The sequence below is a fragment of the Mauremys reevesii genome, linkage group 20 (assembly GCF_016161935.1).
Source record: "Mauremys reevesii isolate NIE-2019 linkage group 20, ASM1616193v1, whole genome shotgun sequence".
NCBI classification, from domain to species: Eukaryota; Metazoa; Chordata; order Testudines; family Geoemydidae; genus Mauremys; species Mauremys reevesii.
The window spans coordinates 20,391,825-20,408,576 of record NC_052642.1 but is presented as its reverse complement, the minus strand read 5'-3'; the positions used below and the strand labels follow the sequence as shown (position 1 = coordinate 20,408,576).

The 16,752-nt window shown below is 42.2% G+C and overlaps 1 protein-coding gene across 9 annotated transcripts in view; it reads right to left on the bottom strand.

Annotated features, from left to right (window-relative positions):
- Positions 1-47: 47 nt before the first annotated feature.
- TEX14 (testis expressed 14, intercellular bridge forming factor) overlaps positions 48-16,752 on the bottom strand; it is a 105,036-nt gene continuing 88,331 nt past the window's right edge. For 7 of the 9 annotated variants that reach the window (XM_039508354.1, XM_039508351.1, XM_039508352.1 and 4 more), the window contains 9 exons: positions 13,251-13,350; positions 12,799-12,885; positions 11,833-11,910; positions 7,836-7,931; positions 6,865-6,982; positions 5,560-5,646; positions 4,188-4,297; positions 1,647-1,710; positions 48-1,148 (listed from right to left, as the gene is read on the bottom strand). In XM_039508354.1, the coding sequence (XP_039364288.1) occupies positions 1,112-1,148; positions 1,647-1,710; positions 4,188-4,297; positions 5,560-5,646; positions 6,865-6,982; positions 7,836-7,931; positions 11,833-11,910; positions 12,799-12,885; positions 13,251-13,350 (777 nt within the window). In that variant the 3' untranslated portion in view covers positions 48-1,111. The remainder of the gene's footprint in view (positions 1,149-1,646; positions 1,711-4,187; positions 4,298-5,559; positions 5,647-6,864; positions 6,983-7,835; positions 7,932-11,832; positions 11,911-12,798; positions 12,886-13,250; positions 13,351-16,752) is intronic. The other 2 variants (XM_039508358.1, XM_039508360.1) reach the window with 2 other exon arrangements.

Genomic DNA, 16,752 nt, shown 5'->3' with positions numbered 1-16,752 from the left:
TATATAAGGCAGTAAATGGTAGCAAGAAATACCACATTGCAGCATGCTAAACTCAGAAGACTTTTATTAGTATTGTTAACATTCAGATAAGTAAACCCATGTAACGGCTACAGGCATGCATTGTATCTCACCATAATCAGGGAAGAAACTCATGAAGTGCACAATAACAGCATGTGCAGCTGAAAACCTAACACAAAGTGGCACAATATTTACGCTGAAGTGACCAGCAGCAGCTCTAAACTTCACAGGGTTACTGCACCAGAGTAGTGTTGTAGAACAGATATTCAATTCTAAAGTACTTGTGCCCATTTAGGACCTGGCTGGAAGTCCAATTAAATCAATGGGACTCTTTTTTTGGATGGGCTTTGGATCAGGTCCAGCAGAGGCATGGTTTGATTAAATAAGAGAGGTCTTGATATTATCAACCAGTTGTTCACACATCGCTGCCTGAAGCTAGCAGTGTATGTTATGCTGCCTTCAGAGTACTGACTTTTTCTCAGTCATTCACTTTTCCACTAAGATAAATCCTCTAAATCATTTCAGTCAGTTCAATTTATATCACAAGAATTCCACAAAATGAGAGAACAAGAAATTACCTTGTCACATCTAATGAGCAAACAAAGCAAAAAGCACACGTGGGCTGTAACATCACATTCCACTCCCTGGCACTGAAAAGCTAACGAGAGCAAAAGCAGCGGCAGCAATTTAAAGAGACTCATTTTTGTCAATAACGAAAACTGCATAATGCAACAAAGCAAGAAATGCTTTCACTTATGAAAGCGAGCGTGCATGCTAAGGAGAAAACAAAGCTGCAGAAGGCTTAACAGGCACAGTTATATTTGGAAAACAATTCCATTTTACAGCATAATTCAGAATGCTGCCTCTCATTTATAAGCGATTGCTAAATAAAAATGAACCAAAACTTAATATACCAGATGTACTTGGAGAGCAAACCATTCAGTCTCTTTGTATCGATTGTTACAATTAAAGGAAGTCTGAGAACTGTAAGACTGCTTATTTGGTGAACAGCATTGCACATCACAGAAATAGGTACCGTGTAAGAGGAAGATGTCAAACAACTTATTGAAGGTTTATATGCTATCTACTTTGATCACTTAGGTGCGTTGCTCTGATCCAGGACAATTATCCTGAAATAAAAAAAATGAGATTAAACAAAAAATACATTTTTCTTGCATATGCAATTCATAAGCAATGATGGGAATGAGATTCTAAAGCACTATCTCTGGCTCCAGAGTGCTGGAACAAAAGGTACACCTAGCACATGCAGTAAAAGGAGAATGCACAAATTCTCTCACTTTGACCTCAGTGCCAATTTGGTTTGCATAGGCAATACCTCAGGCCCAGATCCTCCGAGGTATTTAGGCACCTAACTCCCAATGGGAGTTGAAATCAATGAGTTAGGCCCCTAAACACTGTTGAGATTCTCAGCTTTAGGGCAGAATTTAACATAAACCTCCAAACTGTGCTAGGTTTTGATCCCATTTATTTTGCTCCCTAGGCCAATCATCAGGTTGAGAAACTTATTTGTCTTTCAACTGTATTAGCTAAAGTATAGTGGAGCACATATTCGTGGTACCACCAGAACCACCGACTTTCATACATACAAATATCTACTAGAGGTTTACCTAAATGGAGAAGGCCAAGGCAGCCGCTGCCATAAGCTGGGTTTTGGATCCTCAGGATTTGTAGCTAGAAAGGAAGTAAACCAGTACAGAAGCAATAAGAACACACCCATCCTACCACCACAATACTTCAGTAGGAAAGCTTTGGGGTTTTGTGTCAGCATGTAAAAAAGCTGCAGAGATTGCTGCTACAAATCCCTTAAATGGGTCCATTAAGCTGGTTATATTCAGAAACCAGCAGCTATCTGTTACTGTGCTTTTAAAGGTACCTTCTCTGCAGAACCATTTGCTGGGGGAAACATTCCTGGCAGCACTGAACAAGTCAGGGGCTGATTCTGCCACACTAACTCCTGCAGGAGTAGTCCCACTGAAATTATCTTAGACTGTTAACACACATGTAAAGTTAGAATTTAACCCTTTAATTTCCAGATTTGTGTGTGTACATATATTGCCAACATTTTCAAAACTGACTAGTTATTTGGGAAACTCCAATTTTTGGGTCCCCAACTTGAAAGCTCAGCATCCACTCTCTAAACATCAGGCTCCTTTAAGTCATCTCATGCTAAGCACTCAGAATCACAAGTCACTTCTGAAAGTCAAGAACAATAACCTTAAGACTGCACTAGCCTGTTTTTGCAGCGAGACCCTAGGAGTCTACCATGTTTGTTTATACAATAACAAATGCAAACCTACCAACTTCCCCCATTTTAAATTAAGTTCCCTTACCAGGTAAAGAATGAAAACAACAGGAAAGTGTTACTGTCTAATCTGACATTACTCACTAGTTGTAAAATTCCAGGGAATCTTTTTTAACTGTTTCCAATGAAGATCTAGACTTATGGAGGATTATACTCAAATGCAATTGCCTAAGACAGCCAGAGTACAGGGATGCTCCCTGTCACTACCATCCCTACCCGCTTCTCTCATTTATGCAGTTCCTTGTATCCTGGCTGAGGATCAGCCAGCCTAATGATTATGTGGTTGCTTCTCAACAACCAAACTCAAGTCCAGGAACTTTGATTGGCTAAGGAGTATTATTAGTCACACTGTTTGACTAGCGGAAGCTCCACTGGAGTAAAACCCCAATTGTTTGGGTTTTTTATTTTCAAATTAGCTCTTGAATTTTAGAACCTAATTCATTCTTCCCATATTGACCGACTGGCAGGCCTGTGGTTACTGGGGGAGGGTAACACCAACAGCTACAGTGCCTCAGCTGCCATGCTGTCACCACATGGTAAAAGGTAGCTGTTTCCTCCTAAGCTAAAGAGCCTACATAAGACAGTGTGGATAGTACAAGCCAGTCAGCAGCAGCAGCAAGGTGCCACAAGCACCACTCAATGGAAGGCCACTATGCCTTTAAGAGGCATATAAAGCAAAGGAAGTTCCTTTGATCTGACTCCTTCCCCTGATGAAGAAAGTTTGTTCTCCTCACCAACTCCTCTCCTCCCCTACCTCTAACTCAGCAGTCGGCAGCCTTTCAGAAGTGGTGTGCCAAGTCTTCATTTAGTCACTCTAATTTAAGGTTTTGCGTGCCAGTCATACCTTTTAATGTTTTTAGAAGGTCTCTTTCTATAAGTCTATAATATATAACTAAACTATTGTTCTATGTAAAGTAAATAAGGTTTTTAAAATGTTTAAGAAACTTAATTTAAAATTAAAATAAAATGCAGAGCCCCCTGGACCGGTGGCCAGGACCTGGGCAGTGTGAGTGCCACTGAAAGTCAGCTCGTGTGCCGCCTTCGGCACCCGTGCCATAGGTTGCCTACCCCTGCTCTAACTAGTAGGAGAGAAGAAAGGGGAAGGAGCAGGCTAGGGGACTGATGGATTAGGGTATATTTACACCATGATAAAACCCCATGGCACTGTGTCTCTGAGCATGGGTCAGCTGACTCAGACTGTGGGGCTAAAAATTGCAGTGTAGATGTTGGGGTCTCAGAGCCAGGGCTCCAGCCCAAGCATCTAGGGCACAATTTTATAGCCCCGTGAGCTCGAGTCAGCTCTCCTAGGCCAGCCAGAGGTGTTTTATTCTAGTGTAGCCAAACTCTCTGGGACGTGGTAGTGTTAGTGTGGAAGTCACGTGTTCAACCCCAACCCACACGAATAGTAACTGAAAGCCTTTATAATGTGTAGGCCTTAATGTGCCTTAGCAGATTAAATGGGATATGGACACTGTGTGATCACAGTTCCTCCAAAACACATTGATAGCTCAGTGTGGGAAGCTGCACTCTCACTACCCACATGTAAGCAGTTCTTTAACTCAAGAGAGCAATGGGCTGTCAGGCTAACACCTTTGATCAACACTGGTAAAAATCAAAGCTTAATAATAAAATAGGATTTTACTCCAAAGCAGCTTCCTCTGTTCTAAAAACTTGGGGCAGAACTGGTATCAGTGTTCTCCACAGGGCAAAGAAATCAGTAAGAGAACAATAGCTAACAGCCTTGTTCAGTTCAAGATATTTATTACTAGTAAACTCATGGCTGCCAGGATAATAAACAAGTCATTGCCAAGCACGGTATATTATAGCTTTACAGATTAAGAAAGACCTTCAGTATTCCCTGCACAGCTTTCGGTCTCTCTGCTTTCTGCCCTGGTGCCACCTTCCTCTATTCCACTCTTCATTTCATCAGCTTCTTGATCTTTAAGGTTTGTTGCCCTTCAATGACAGAGATTTGAAGACAATTTTACATTTTATTTGAGGGAAGTTATATATTAATGGTCTTTATTCAAGTCCCTGAAACAAGGTGGCAGCAAAAACCAGATCTAAACTAGGATTTTAGTTTAGAGGAGTCCATGCAGGTCCCCATCTTGGAACCCAAAAGCTCCAAGTGGGGGAGAAGACCTATGACAGACCATTAATATATAAGTCCCTGAAACAACTAAGCATCTGCTTTTTGCTCTTGTCCTCTGCTGTGTTGAGCCAGGAGATCAGTTTGCAGCTGTGCATTACATTTACAATCAGACTCCAGTGATCCTCCACCCTATCTGCTGAGGATCAGGAATTACCACTTAAGTCAGATGTGTACTACAGCAGCAGGCAGCGGCAGGTGGACACCATACAGTATTTCACTTTGGTTTCTCTCAGCAGATGCCTGAAACCTTAGCTATTATATAGGAGCAATCCAAAGCCAATGGGCTTTGGATCAGGCCCTCTATCTAAATGACTTATCTGAAGTAACCCTACCTGCACCCCTATCAATTTCCTTCCTTTCCATCAGGATATTTGGACTGTTTGAGCAGAGAAATTTTGATGCCAAACAAATTAATATGTATCCACATGGGACTGTGTGCGTGCCTTTGACTCCAAAACGGAGTTGTATTGTAGGAGTGACTATTACACTTGACAGTTGGTAAGGAGGGGGCGGAATCTTCTGAGAACTGCTCACAACTATCACAGCATGCGCTAGGCTCTGGTCACTGGTGCTAACAAGGGGGGAAGATTATTTAAGGCACGCACAAAGTCTTTTTTAAACTATGTTTCTATAACATTTGCCATTTTCATAATTATTTCCCAAGTTGTACTGACAAATGATTGCCCTCATCAGAACATTCTGTTTATAAGATCCCTTAATCTAAAGAACTTTCATGGCTCTTCTCTTTTTATATATATTCTTCTTTTTTATTTTTTCAAACTCTAGTAATGTGGCAGGTCACCTCCAGATTTTAGAAAGATGATCCATGCCCTTTCACAGCTACTGGCAACTTTTACTTTCCACCTACCAGAGACTACCTTAATAACACAGTCCCTTCTCTCTAGGTCTAGTAGTGAGAGTCCCAAATCCTGATGTCTCCTGCTAAGTTCTTTATGGCATTGCAGCCACCAGAATGACAATCTGCTTTCTAGAGGGCCCAGCAAAGGCTCATGCACAAAATAAAAGTACAATATACTTATGAATGAAATATCCATTATCTCCTAACTTGACAAGGCATTCTCCTTGGACTTCATAATCCTCCGGAATTGGTTGGAGAATTTTTTCTAAGAGATCATCAAGAGTAGAATGAGCCCTATTGAATGACAGATTAAAAAGGAGACTGTCAAGCTAAATACTTATGTTTTGAACAAATAATTTCTTTACCGGAATTACCCAAGATTACTAAAACTGAAAGAACATTTACTTTAAATATCTAATTTATTTTTCACCATTCATGGTATTTACTTCTTGTTTCTCATATCTGGGGAAATAGGCCTGGCAGCTTTATCATCATTTATAGTCAGTTTCACTTTCAGGTTCTTATCCACCAACACAAAGTTGCAGTGTTTCGGATGTTAAGCATTTATATCCCCCTTGAGGCCCAGTGTAAAGGGCCCTTAATTTAAATGAGAATCAAGTCCTGAATGATTGTTATCAAACATTACAATGGTGGAATCATACGTGGAGCAGGAATTATTTAAATTAGGTGTGTACTCCAGGAATAAACAGTGGTCAGAAGTAATGTTCAGGATAATGGAGGGGAACAACTTGCTACCTGCACAGAATCTGCTATAACATAGTAGCATTCTCTGAAATGCTTCTAGTTCCAGACACAGGGCCAGAGAGACGAGCAGAACTGCAGGGTCTCAATGCATGGATGAAACAATAGTGTAGGGAGGAGGTTTTATGTTTATTAGGAACTGAGGAAACTTTTGGGAAAGGAGGCGCCTATACACAAAGGATGGGTTCCACCTAAACCAAAATGGACCAGATTGCTGGCATGTAAAATGTAAAAGGCTATAGAGATTTTTTAAACTAAGGGCTGGGGGAAAGCCAACAGGAGTGGAGGAGCACAAAATTCGGGCAGACATCTATTAGGGATTCATTTATTAAAGGGGGATCTCTATACCCTCATAAAGGGGATAGGAAAGAAGTTGGTAAAATACAGGTAGGAGGAAGTGAGCAATAGTCAAATGTAAAACATCCCCATTTAAATATAACACATGACGGCAAGCAACAGAAGATTGACGCAACCCCATGTTCCGGGTATCTCTGAACCTCAGACTGCCAGAAGATGGGATTAGACGACAGCATTGAAGGAGAGTATCACTCAAAATTACCCTTTTCTGTTCATTCCCTCTGAAGCATCTGGCACTGCCCACTTCTCAGAGATGGGATACTGGGCTAGATGGACCATTAGTCTGACCCAGTACGACCATTCTTATTAACATATTGAACGGTACTTTAATACATTGCCTCCCGAGATCTAAAATGCTTTGGAAACAGCCTCCTTACTCTTCTCTTTTAGTACCTTTCTGTTTCTTCTGCTAGATTCAATATCTCTTTAGTCGATAAGTTGTGATCTCTCTCTCCCTTATTCTCAATTTCTTCTTCCTCCTCTTTTTCTTCTGGATTAATTTGAGTGAGAACTATTTGCATAAACAAAGTGACTTTTAATGTCAAAGATACAAGTGAAGTGGTTAAAGAAATTAAAATGTATTTGTACATCCTACTGTGCTTTAGAAACTTTCATTTCTCGATTTCTTTAGCATCCTGCCCCAAATCATCTGATTTTCAATTAAATAAGTCCATTGTGGATCTATTTTTAGAAATGGCCAGTAGCAAGGCCCAGATAAGTACTGAAATCTACCACCTTTCTATATTCATAGGAGCAAACCTATTGCTGCATGCTCAAATGGAAAATGCATGAGGAAATAAATCTTTAATCTTTCCCCCTTGCCCTTCTAGATATGGCAGAAAATCAAAAGGAAACCTGTAGATGTTGGCTTTGTTGCCCTATTTAGCAGAATCCAACAATATTTATTTCTCCCTAGACTTATCTTAGTAAATTTTGTTCCCTGTAGCATATGAATTAATTCACAGCCACCTTCTGCTAAGCTATGATAAGCAGAAAGCAGCAGGCTGTCACTAGAATGAAATCTGTAATAGCTATACTTTATGCAAATACAAAACCCCATGCTGACTGACGAGCAAGCAACACAGGATGCTGGATTCCTCACCATCTAAGAACAAGATACCCCCGTGTATGAACACTCACAGTGGCTTCTTTACTCCAGGTAACTATTTTAAATGGGTAAAGATCTCACACAACTTGTAGGGCAACACAAACAAGTGCCAGTATCATCCTCGAGTACCTTTTTTAGCCTCTATACAGAATAACTCATGTTTCTGACTTGCTTTCACCTGCTTTCCCCCTTTTCCTTCTGCCTTCCTAATAACAAATGCAGAGCCCATTCATTAAATTTTAGGTTTTCTATTCACCTGGTGACTTGAGCTGCACATCTGAAACATGACTCCCATCTATTATCATTCTGGGTTTCAATGGCATGGAAAATTCAGTACTGTGTCCTTTGGTCTCTTAAAACAGAATGCAGACCACATGATATTGGAGCTCTGCAATTATGGCCAAACAGCTGCAATTTTCTTGAAGTATGAGATCAGAGAGTTATAAGAAATGTGAAAGGGTAATCTAAATACAAAATAAACTGCCACATCATTAGGATGCATCCTTGGAGAAAGCACGGGGGCACTCTTTACTGATTTGCTCTCGGATTGACAACTTGATATCTCTTTTGCTGCAAAACCTGAGCCAGCTGTTCATTATCCCTCCTTTCTGGGTTACAGCGCCTATCTTAGATGAAAACTGTAGTGTCATGATACAAGTAAAGTTACACCCAAAGAGCACCACCCTGCAGCCTCTCTCCACACAAGACTCTCACAGACTTCAGTGAGAGCTCCGCGGACAGACAGATTGCGACAATGGGAAAGACCCTCTGCTACTGATTTGAAGGGTTCTGATTTAGAAAAACTCCACCAGAGAGGTCCTTTGGGGCCATCTGCCTGTCCCAAGTCAGGGTAAAGGAGGAGGGTTGGGCGTGGGGCTAGCAACTCCACCCTGTAAAAATCAGCTTGCTACAGAAACGCCAACAATAGAGTTAACAGAGACTTTTAGCCTGGAAAAAGAAGGGTCTTCAACTCGAAGATACATGACGCTGGGTGGTGAAAGCCGCGAGGAAGCCACTAAGCCGATCACCCTTCTTGCAGCCAGGAGGATTACCATCGGCACATGGAACGTGAGGACCATGTACGAGTCAGGAAAGACGGCGCAGGTTGCAGCAGAGATGAGGAGCAACAACCTGACCCTACTAGGCATTAGCGAGACAAGATGGACGCAAGCTGGACAGAGACGACTGTTGACAGGAGAGCTGTTGCTGTATTCAGGACATGAAGAGAGCGACGCACACCACACACAGGGAGTAGGCTTCATGTTGTCCAAGCAGGCACAGAGAGCACTGATTGGTTGGGAGGCACATGGTCCCAGGATCATCACAGCATCCTTCAGAACTAAAATGAAGAGGATTAAGATGAATGTTGTTCAGTGCTACGCTCCAACCAATGACAGTGAAGAGGAGGACAAAGACTACTTTTACAACAGACTCCAGAAAATATTAGAGACTCTCCCAGACAAAGACATTACCATCCTTATGGGAGACTTTAATGCCAAAATTGGACCTGATAACACAGGATACGAACAAGTCATGGGGACCCATGCTCTGGGAGAGATGAGTGAGAATGGAGAGAGATTTGTGGATCTGTGTGCACTTAACAATCTGGTCATAGGAGGCAGCATCTTTCCTCACAAGCGGATCCACAAGAGTACCTCGGTATCGCCAGCAGGCATGACAGAAAACCAGATCGACCATGTCTGCATTAGCAAGAAGTTCAGAAGATCCTTGCAGGACGTTAGAGTTAGAAGAGGAGCAGACATGGGTCCGACCATCACTTAGTGGTGGCCAGATTGAAGCTGAAGCTGAAGAAGAACTGGATAGACGCGTCAGACAGAAGAGCGAAGTACAACGTCAACCTTCTGAAGGACCATAAGACCAAGGAAGATTTTGGATTGACGCTGAAGAATAAGTTTTCAGTACTACAGGATCGGTCTGAGGAAGAGGAAGACAGTGTACTCAACAGATGGCAGAAAGTGAGAGACACACTTAGGTCAGCATGCCAGGAAGTGCTTGGAATTAAGAAACACCAGCAGAAAGAGTGGATCACAGCAGAGTCCTTGACAAAGATAGAAGACAGAAAGAAGAAGAAGGCAGCAGTCAACAACAGCAGGACTAGAGCAGCAAAGGCCAAAGCTCAAAAAGAGTATGCTGAAGCCCACAGAGCAGTGAAGAGGAATATTAGGAAGGACAAGAGAGATTATGTGGATGGACTGGCAGCAGAAGCAGAGCAGGCAGCATACAGCGGTAACATGAAACAGCTGTACGATACTACCAAGCGACTGTCTGGAAAGTTCAGCAAGCCAGAACGTCCCGTTAAAGACAAGCAGGGAAAGTCTATAACAGGAATAGAACTACAGATGAACAGATGGGCGGAGCACTTTGAGGAACTCCTGAACAGACCAGCACCACCAAATCCACCAGACATCGACCCAGCCAACGAGGACCTCCCAATCAATTGCGATAAACCAACCAGAGACGAGATCAGAAAAGCCATCACCATGATGAAGAACAGGAAGGCGGCTGGACCTGACGATATCCCAGCAGAGGCCCTGAAAGCAGACCTGGATGCCTCAGTGGAAATGCTGTACCTCCTCTTTGAGAAAATATGGGAAGAAGAAGTGATTCCGGCTGACTGGAAAGAGGGATATCTCATCAAAATCCCCAAGAAAGGAGACCTCAGCAACTGTGCCAACTATAGAGGAATCACACTCCTGTCAGTGCCAGGGAAGGTCTTCAACCGAGTCCTCTTAGAGAGAATGAAGGATGCCGTCGATCCACAGCTACGAGATGAACAGGCAGGTTTCCGGCAGAACAGATCATGCACGGACCAGATAGCAACGCTCCGCATCATAGTCGAGCAGTCTAAGGAGTGGAACTCCTCGTTGTACATCAACTTTGTTGACTATGAGAAAGCATTCGATAGCGTGGATCGAGAGACCCTCTGGAAGCTCCTTCGGCACTATGGCATCCCAGCAAAGGTGGTCAACCTGATCAAGAATTCATACGACGGCATACACTGTAGAGTGATCCATGGAGGGCAGCTCACAAACAGCTTTCAGGTGCGAACCGGAGTCAGACAAGGATGCTTGTTGTCACCACTTCTCTTTCTTCTCGTCATCGATTGGATTATGAAGACATCCACTTACAAGCATAGGAATGGAATCCAATGGTCATTGTGGACCCAGCTTGATGACCTGGACTTTGCCGACGACCTTGCACTCCTTTCGCACAGTAAACAGCAGATGCAAGAGAAGACCAACGTAGTGGCAGCCACGTCATCACAGGTTGGCCTCAACATCCACAAGGACAAGACCAAGATCCTTAGGATCAATTCCATCAGCAACGACCCAGTCACACTGAATGGAAGCCCCCTGGAAGAAGTGCAGTCCTTCACCTACCTAGGTAGCATCATCGACCAGCAGGGTGGCACAGACGCAGACATCAAAGTAAGGATTGGTAAGGCAAGAGCAGCCTTCTTACAGCTTAAGAACATCTGGAGCTCCAGAGAGCTGTCTTTGGCAATAAAGATTCGACTGTTCAACTCCAACGTGAAATCAGTCTTACTGTATGGAGCTGAAACCTGGAGGACAACCAAAACAACCACCAGGAAGATCCAGACCTTCATTAATAGCTGCCTCAGAAGGATTCTCCAGATCCGCTGGCCAGACACCATCAGTAACATCCACCTCTTGGAGAGGACCCATCAACTCCCAGCAGAGGAAGAAATTAGAAGGAGAAGGTGGGGCTGGATAGGACATACACTACGCAAGCAGCCAACCAACATCACCAGACAGGCACTGCAGTGGAACCCCCAAGGCAAGCGGAAAAGAGGCCGCCCAAGAAATACCTGGCGACGCGACCTTCAGGTTGATAGCAAAAAAATGGGCTATACCTGGAACCAGCTAGAGCGAATGGCCCAGGATAGAAGACTATGGAGATCTGTTGTTGGCGGCCCATACCCCGGTTGGGGTGACGGGCATGAATGAATGATGAATGATGATTTAGAAAGATGATGCTCAGAGCCCAGTCTGGAAAGGGGGAAATATTTTCAAGTTCTTCCAAATCTCTGTGTCAGGATGGCAACCACAGATCCAAAAAAGCCAGCAAATAAAAGTTTAGCACAACAGCTAAACATATCAGTAGTCATTATTTGAGTCATTTATTTTAGAACGAGAACTGCTCTGCATCAACACAAAAGTTATTTGTAATTGCAATCTCAATCTCATTGCTGTCTACTATCGGCAACTAACCATTCATTGGCATGTTGTGGGTATGGGATCCTCTCTCCTCAAAGTCCTGATAGGGGGCATCTTGCCGCTTTAAATTTTCTGTTGAAAAAAAGTAGCACTTGTTTCTTTACTGCTTCAGATATTGTTTCAAAATTCATTCCATGTTATTTGGGGCAGTGTGTTACTTTTTCTATTTACCTGCAAGCTAAACAATATGCAATCTGAAACTGACTTTATATATATATATATATATATATATATATATATTTATTTATTTTGCCAACCACTATGATCTAATAAATAGAAGACTCTTTTGAGGATGTATTTGTCCTTTGTTTGGGAATACAAAAACATTCAATTATAATTCTCAATTATCTGAATGTCAGAAGTGTGGGAGTGAGGTGGGAGAGATATAGGAAGTAATTTTGTACAACCAAGGGAATATCTGGGGGAAACAATGGAAAATTTTGCACTGTATTTTCTGTCTGGAGGTATGTGCAAATAGAGGAAGAAACTTAAATAATTTAGGATGAGCTCTTCAATAATGCCTGAGGGATTTGGATGCCCAGCTCCCATTAGTTTTAATGGAGAATAGGCATCCAAATCCCTTAGGAATCTTTGAAGATTTCAGCCTTACTTCACATGTGGAACTTATTTCAATGTTAAATTATAGCAACGCTCAGCAACTTGACTGCCATCCCCTGTCAGGATTACTGGTCACAACTGTTCTGTGATGTCTGTGAATCTGCCAGGTCAGGAGCCCCAAGGACCAATTCATTATGAAGCTTGGTGCCAATTATTTAAGTTGTTGACATCTAATTTTACTCATCTCTTGGCAACAGCTGGGTCGAGATCTCCCATATGGTCACCTACGCATTTTGTATTAGTGTATCATGTTGGGAAATTCTGATCATCCATAGGAGAACGACCCAGGATAAAAAATGTAATTGACAACCCCCAAAACATTTTGGTTTTAACGCCGCTTACCAATTTCATCAAGTAGCTCCTGGGCTGGTGGAGGCAGCTCATTAATAAAGTGGTCTGATACCTGGGAGAAAGCTGGGCTCGAATCAGCTGGAAAAAAAATGTCTAATCAATTAATAGTGATGAATAACTATAATACAAGCTCTGATTACGACAACATCTAACAAACCTTCCCTGAGCTAATTTAAAGCTAGACATAAAGCTAGACTTGCAGTTACAGGCCTAAATTTTGTGGATGCAATTTGGAGCCAACAATTATTTGCACCTACAATTTAGGTCTATCACTGTAGGTGTCCAAATTCTTAATCTGCAGGTGCAAACAGGAAATCATTTGCAAGTGAAAAACTTCCCACTGTTCTCTGCCCCTGCAAAAGTAGAGATTTGGTTAAGGTCAGGTAGGAAACGTGTTCCTTACAATAATGCAGCTGTGAGATTTCTTTAATAACCTGCTGTACCTTTCCGTAGGTCGCTCTGCTGAGTGGCAGGAAATGGGTTACGAGATTCTTTCCTGGCCTTTCTCAAAAGTGAAGAAGCACTGAGTGACGACAAACCACTCTGTAAAAGACCATGTATAAATGAAGCATAGGAGTATGAACTGTTTTTCTGTGTTCTTCTCCTCTGCTAAACCCAAGATGAGAGGAGGCAATAATCAATTAGCATAAAGTTCATCTGTTCTGTTCTTCGCGCTGGCCCATAACCTCAGAAGCAGATCATGCACTCAGTGTGCAGCACAGAATACAAACAGGAAGACAAAGAGCAAATGCAGCAGCCACCCTTCAGACAAACATTGTGATGGGTCTCCTTAGCGTTCTACCAGTCCTTAATGATACTATCAGATTATCCCATTTTCATCTGTTTTAACCCTTCATAGTACCATGATCAACATCCTTCCAGCCACAGACAACTGGACAGGACTCTGTCAAGAGGCCAGTTTTGTCATCCCCTGAGACAAGTTGAACCCATTAGTCTAGGCTAAAGGATTGTGTGTGTGTGTGTGTGTGTGTGTGTGTTTGTATGCGCATGCAAATCCATAATTATAAAAGCTAGTATGTCCCAGTAATATACACGAGGAAAGTGTATATTACTGGGACAAGACCATGTTTTCAAAATGGAAATAGGGGCTTAGTACCGAAACTTCATTCCAGAGGGATTTTTCAGGAGAGAAGTGACAGCAATGTAAATTTCTCTGCAGTGCAAGTAAGGCAGAATTGTACTATTAATGTATTTAACGAACTCCAGCTATCAGCCCTGCAAATCTAAAGAGGCAGCGCTGACCTGAAGACAGTTAATGTGCCTGCCAGTTGTCGTGGAAAAATTGACCACGCCTTTGATTTTGGGTCAGACACACTGAGGCACTTTTATTATAGTACAAGCATGCATGCAGGGAGAGGGTTAAAACTCCCCTCTGCCTGTTACAAATTTTACCGAGCTTATAAAGTTTAAAACCGCAAATTAGCATTTACTTAAAATACCCTTATTTGGGAGTATCAGTTGTGACATTTGCAAGCTACTTCAGTTTTTTTCATACATGGTGTTTCCTTTTATTGTTTCTGGGCAGTTTTCGTTGGTAGTCTGCCTGCCTGTAAGACCCCTCCTTTGCGGTTGCATTGGATAAGGCTCAGCATTCTAGCTGAGCTTCCCTCAGTTCCCCTTTCTCTGGTTTCTTCATCACCCCCCCCCCCTCATGCCCCTGATATAGACAGACAAGAATTGCAGAAGTTAACCTTTGTTCTATATAGCAATTGGGTTTTGCTAACAGACCTGGGCCTGAAAGGCAGGGGTTAGGATGCAGTTTGCTTCTGACCCTATGGGTGGGGGTCTGGATCTTAATTGTTAATAACGCCTTATTGTTTACCAAATTGCTCAATACAACTACTTCCAATAGAGTTGCACAGCAAGCCCCCTCCCAACTACATGTGCGCCCACCTACGTGCGGCTACATTGTACAAGACTCTTTATTAATTTTCCATTGCTAATATGCTGTTTTACTAGGCCATGTTTCACAATTATCAGTAGGCGTTGGTTCCCCTTTTCTATAGGCCTCTTTAATTACGCCATATCATACTATTACAAATTTTCCACTTGGTCTATAGTAGCCTACTGTTACTTATGCTAAGCCAACTTAATGCTAGGCCTATTGCTTATGCCAAGCCAAGCCAACTCACTTGGGCCTGCGAGACAGAGTCTTGGGGTCTTGTGCATGGGTTATAAGGAGGGTTTAGAAAATCCCCAACAACCCCCTCCTTTTGATGCATTTTGCATCAACTTCCTCAATGTGAATATTAAAAAGGTTGGGAAGCAAGGGTTGTTATGTGGCCGTTATCTTCCCAACAAATATGATCATGGTCAATAACAATTTCTCCAGGGTTAAGCTTTCAGACGGACTGGAGTTGAGGGTTCTAAGGACCATAATGTCCATAGATTACCTAGTTCTATCCAGAGACCCTGTCTTATTTTCATGGTACCGATTAAGAACCAGTTAGGGCCCTGGGGTGGTTTAACTGGTTCACCACCTTTTCTGTAGTTCCAAAAGCAAGCTCAGCTGTCATAATATAATAGATATTCTGGTTTCCCTTTATCCAAGTCTAGTTCCTCTTTCTGGGGCCCTGACCACATCTTCCTGCCCCACATGCCCTTTGTACAGAAAAACCACCGTTCCATTTTGGGAACTTTCCACTGTGACTCCTTTTACCTTTTGACACACAGGAGCAACTTTCTATCACTCTTTCATCACTCTGTCCCCTCCTCTCTTTTCCTGCTTATCCGTATACACATTCATCACTGCTCCTGACTTCCTTTCTTTCCAACTGTTGCCATAAAGTTCATTAACAATTATTAGCTTCATTCGCTCTTATGCATTAAATCTAGCAGGTTTAGGACTGGGCAAGTAATAATAAATGCATCCATTACAAAGGCAACAATAACATAAAAGCAATAACATTTCTATGGCAATAAAACAATGGGGTTGGGATTACTAAATGGTTACAAAACACAAAACATCATATTTAGTACACAAAATAGAAATCCTATAGGCTATATTAAAAGCATTATTTTTTAATTTGATATATATTCTGAACTATGTGAATTTGCCATTGAAGTTCAGAAATTTTTTTGTGCTACTGGTAAGACTGCAAACAAATTCTGGAACCAGTCAGGTACTAGGGTAGTCCAATTAAAGGGTATCTAAGCCTAAAGGGCTGGTTGTAAAATTTCTCTTTTAGGCCAATTTAATATATGTCTGTCTGCAGCAGTGGTGAGATCAAATGTATGTTTTGTAAATAGTGGTCTCTATAAGCACACAACTATCATTAGCTTAAAGAAGCAGGTGTCCTGTCAGGATAGTTTCTTGTTCTATATTCTTCTAACAAAACTGTGAGAACTTCTCCTGGCTTCAGTTTACATACACACTGAAGCTGTGGGGGTTCTAATGGGGAAAGCATCCATTGGTTACCTATCCCAATCCAAATATTGATATTTCAGGAGCACTAACTATGAATTGGCTAGGCATATCAGGTGGCTTAATTTCCCAAATGTCTTGGTGAATTACCCAATCTCATATGCATCCTTCCCACGGGCCTGGCAGGATTCGGTATGTGGAAGCTCACACTTTCTTTAACTGGTCCATATGCTTGGAAGGAGTACTGTGAATGCACACACTTTTGCCCAGAGAATTTCCAATTATGCTTCCATGACCACAGGTCAGATGGTACTCCTGAGATGTCTGTAGCCTAGCCTGGTGCTCAAGATCACTCTGAATGGCCATTAGCTGGTCACTCAGGAAATCCCAAACATGCCAGATCCCACTGCAATGCCTTCCCAGCATCAGTGATATTTAATACCACCTCTTAATACCTTTTGGGTCATAGAACTAAGGGCTGAAATAACGTGCAATCCACCCATTCCTGCCTACACAGTAATAAGACTGGGTATACTTTTCCAGTTGGTCCAATTTACCTT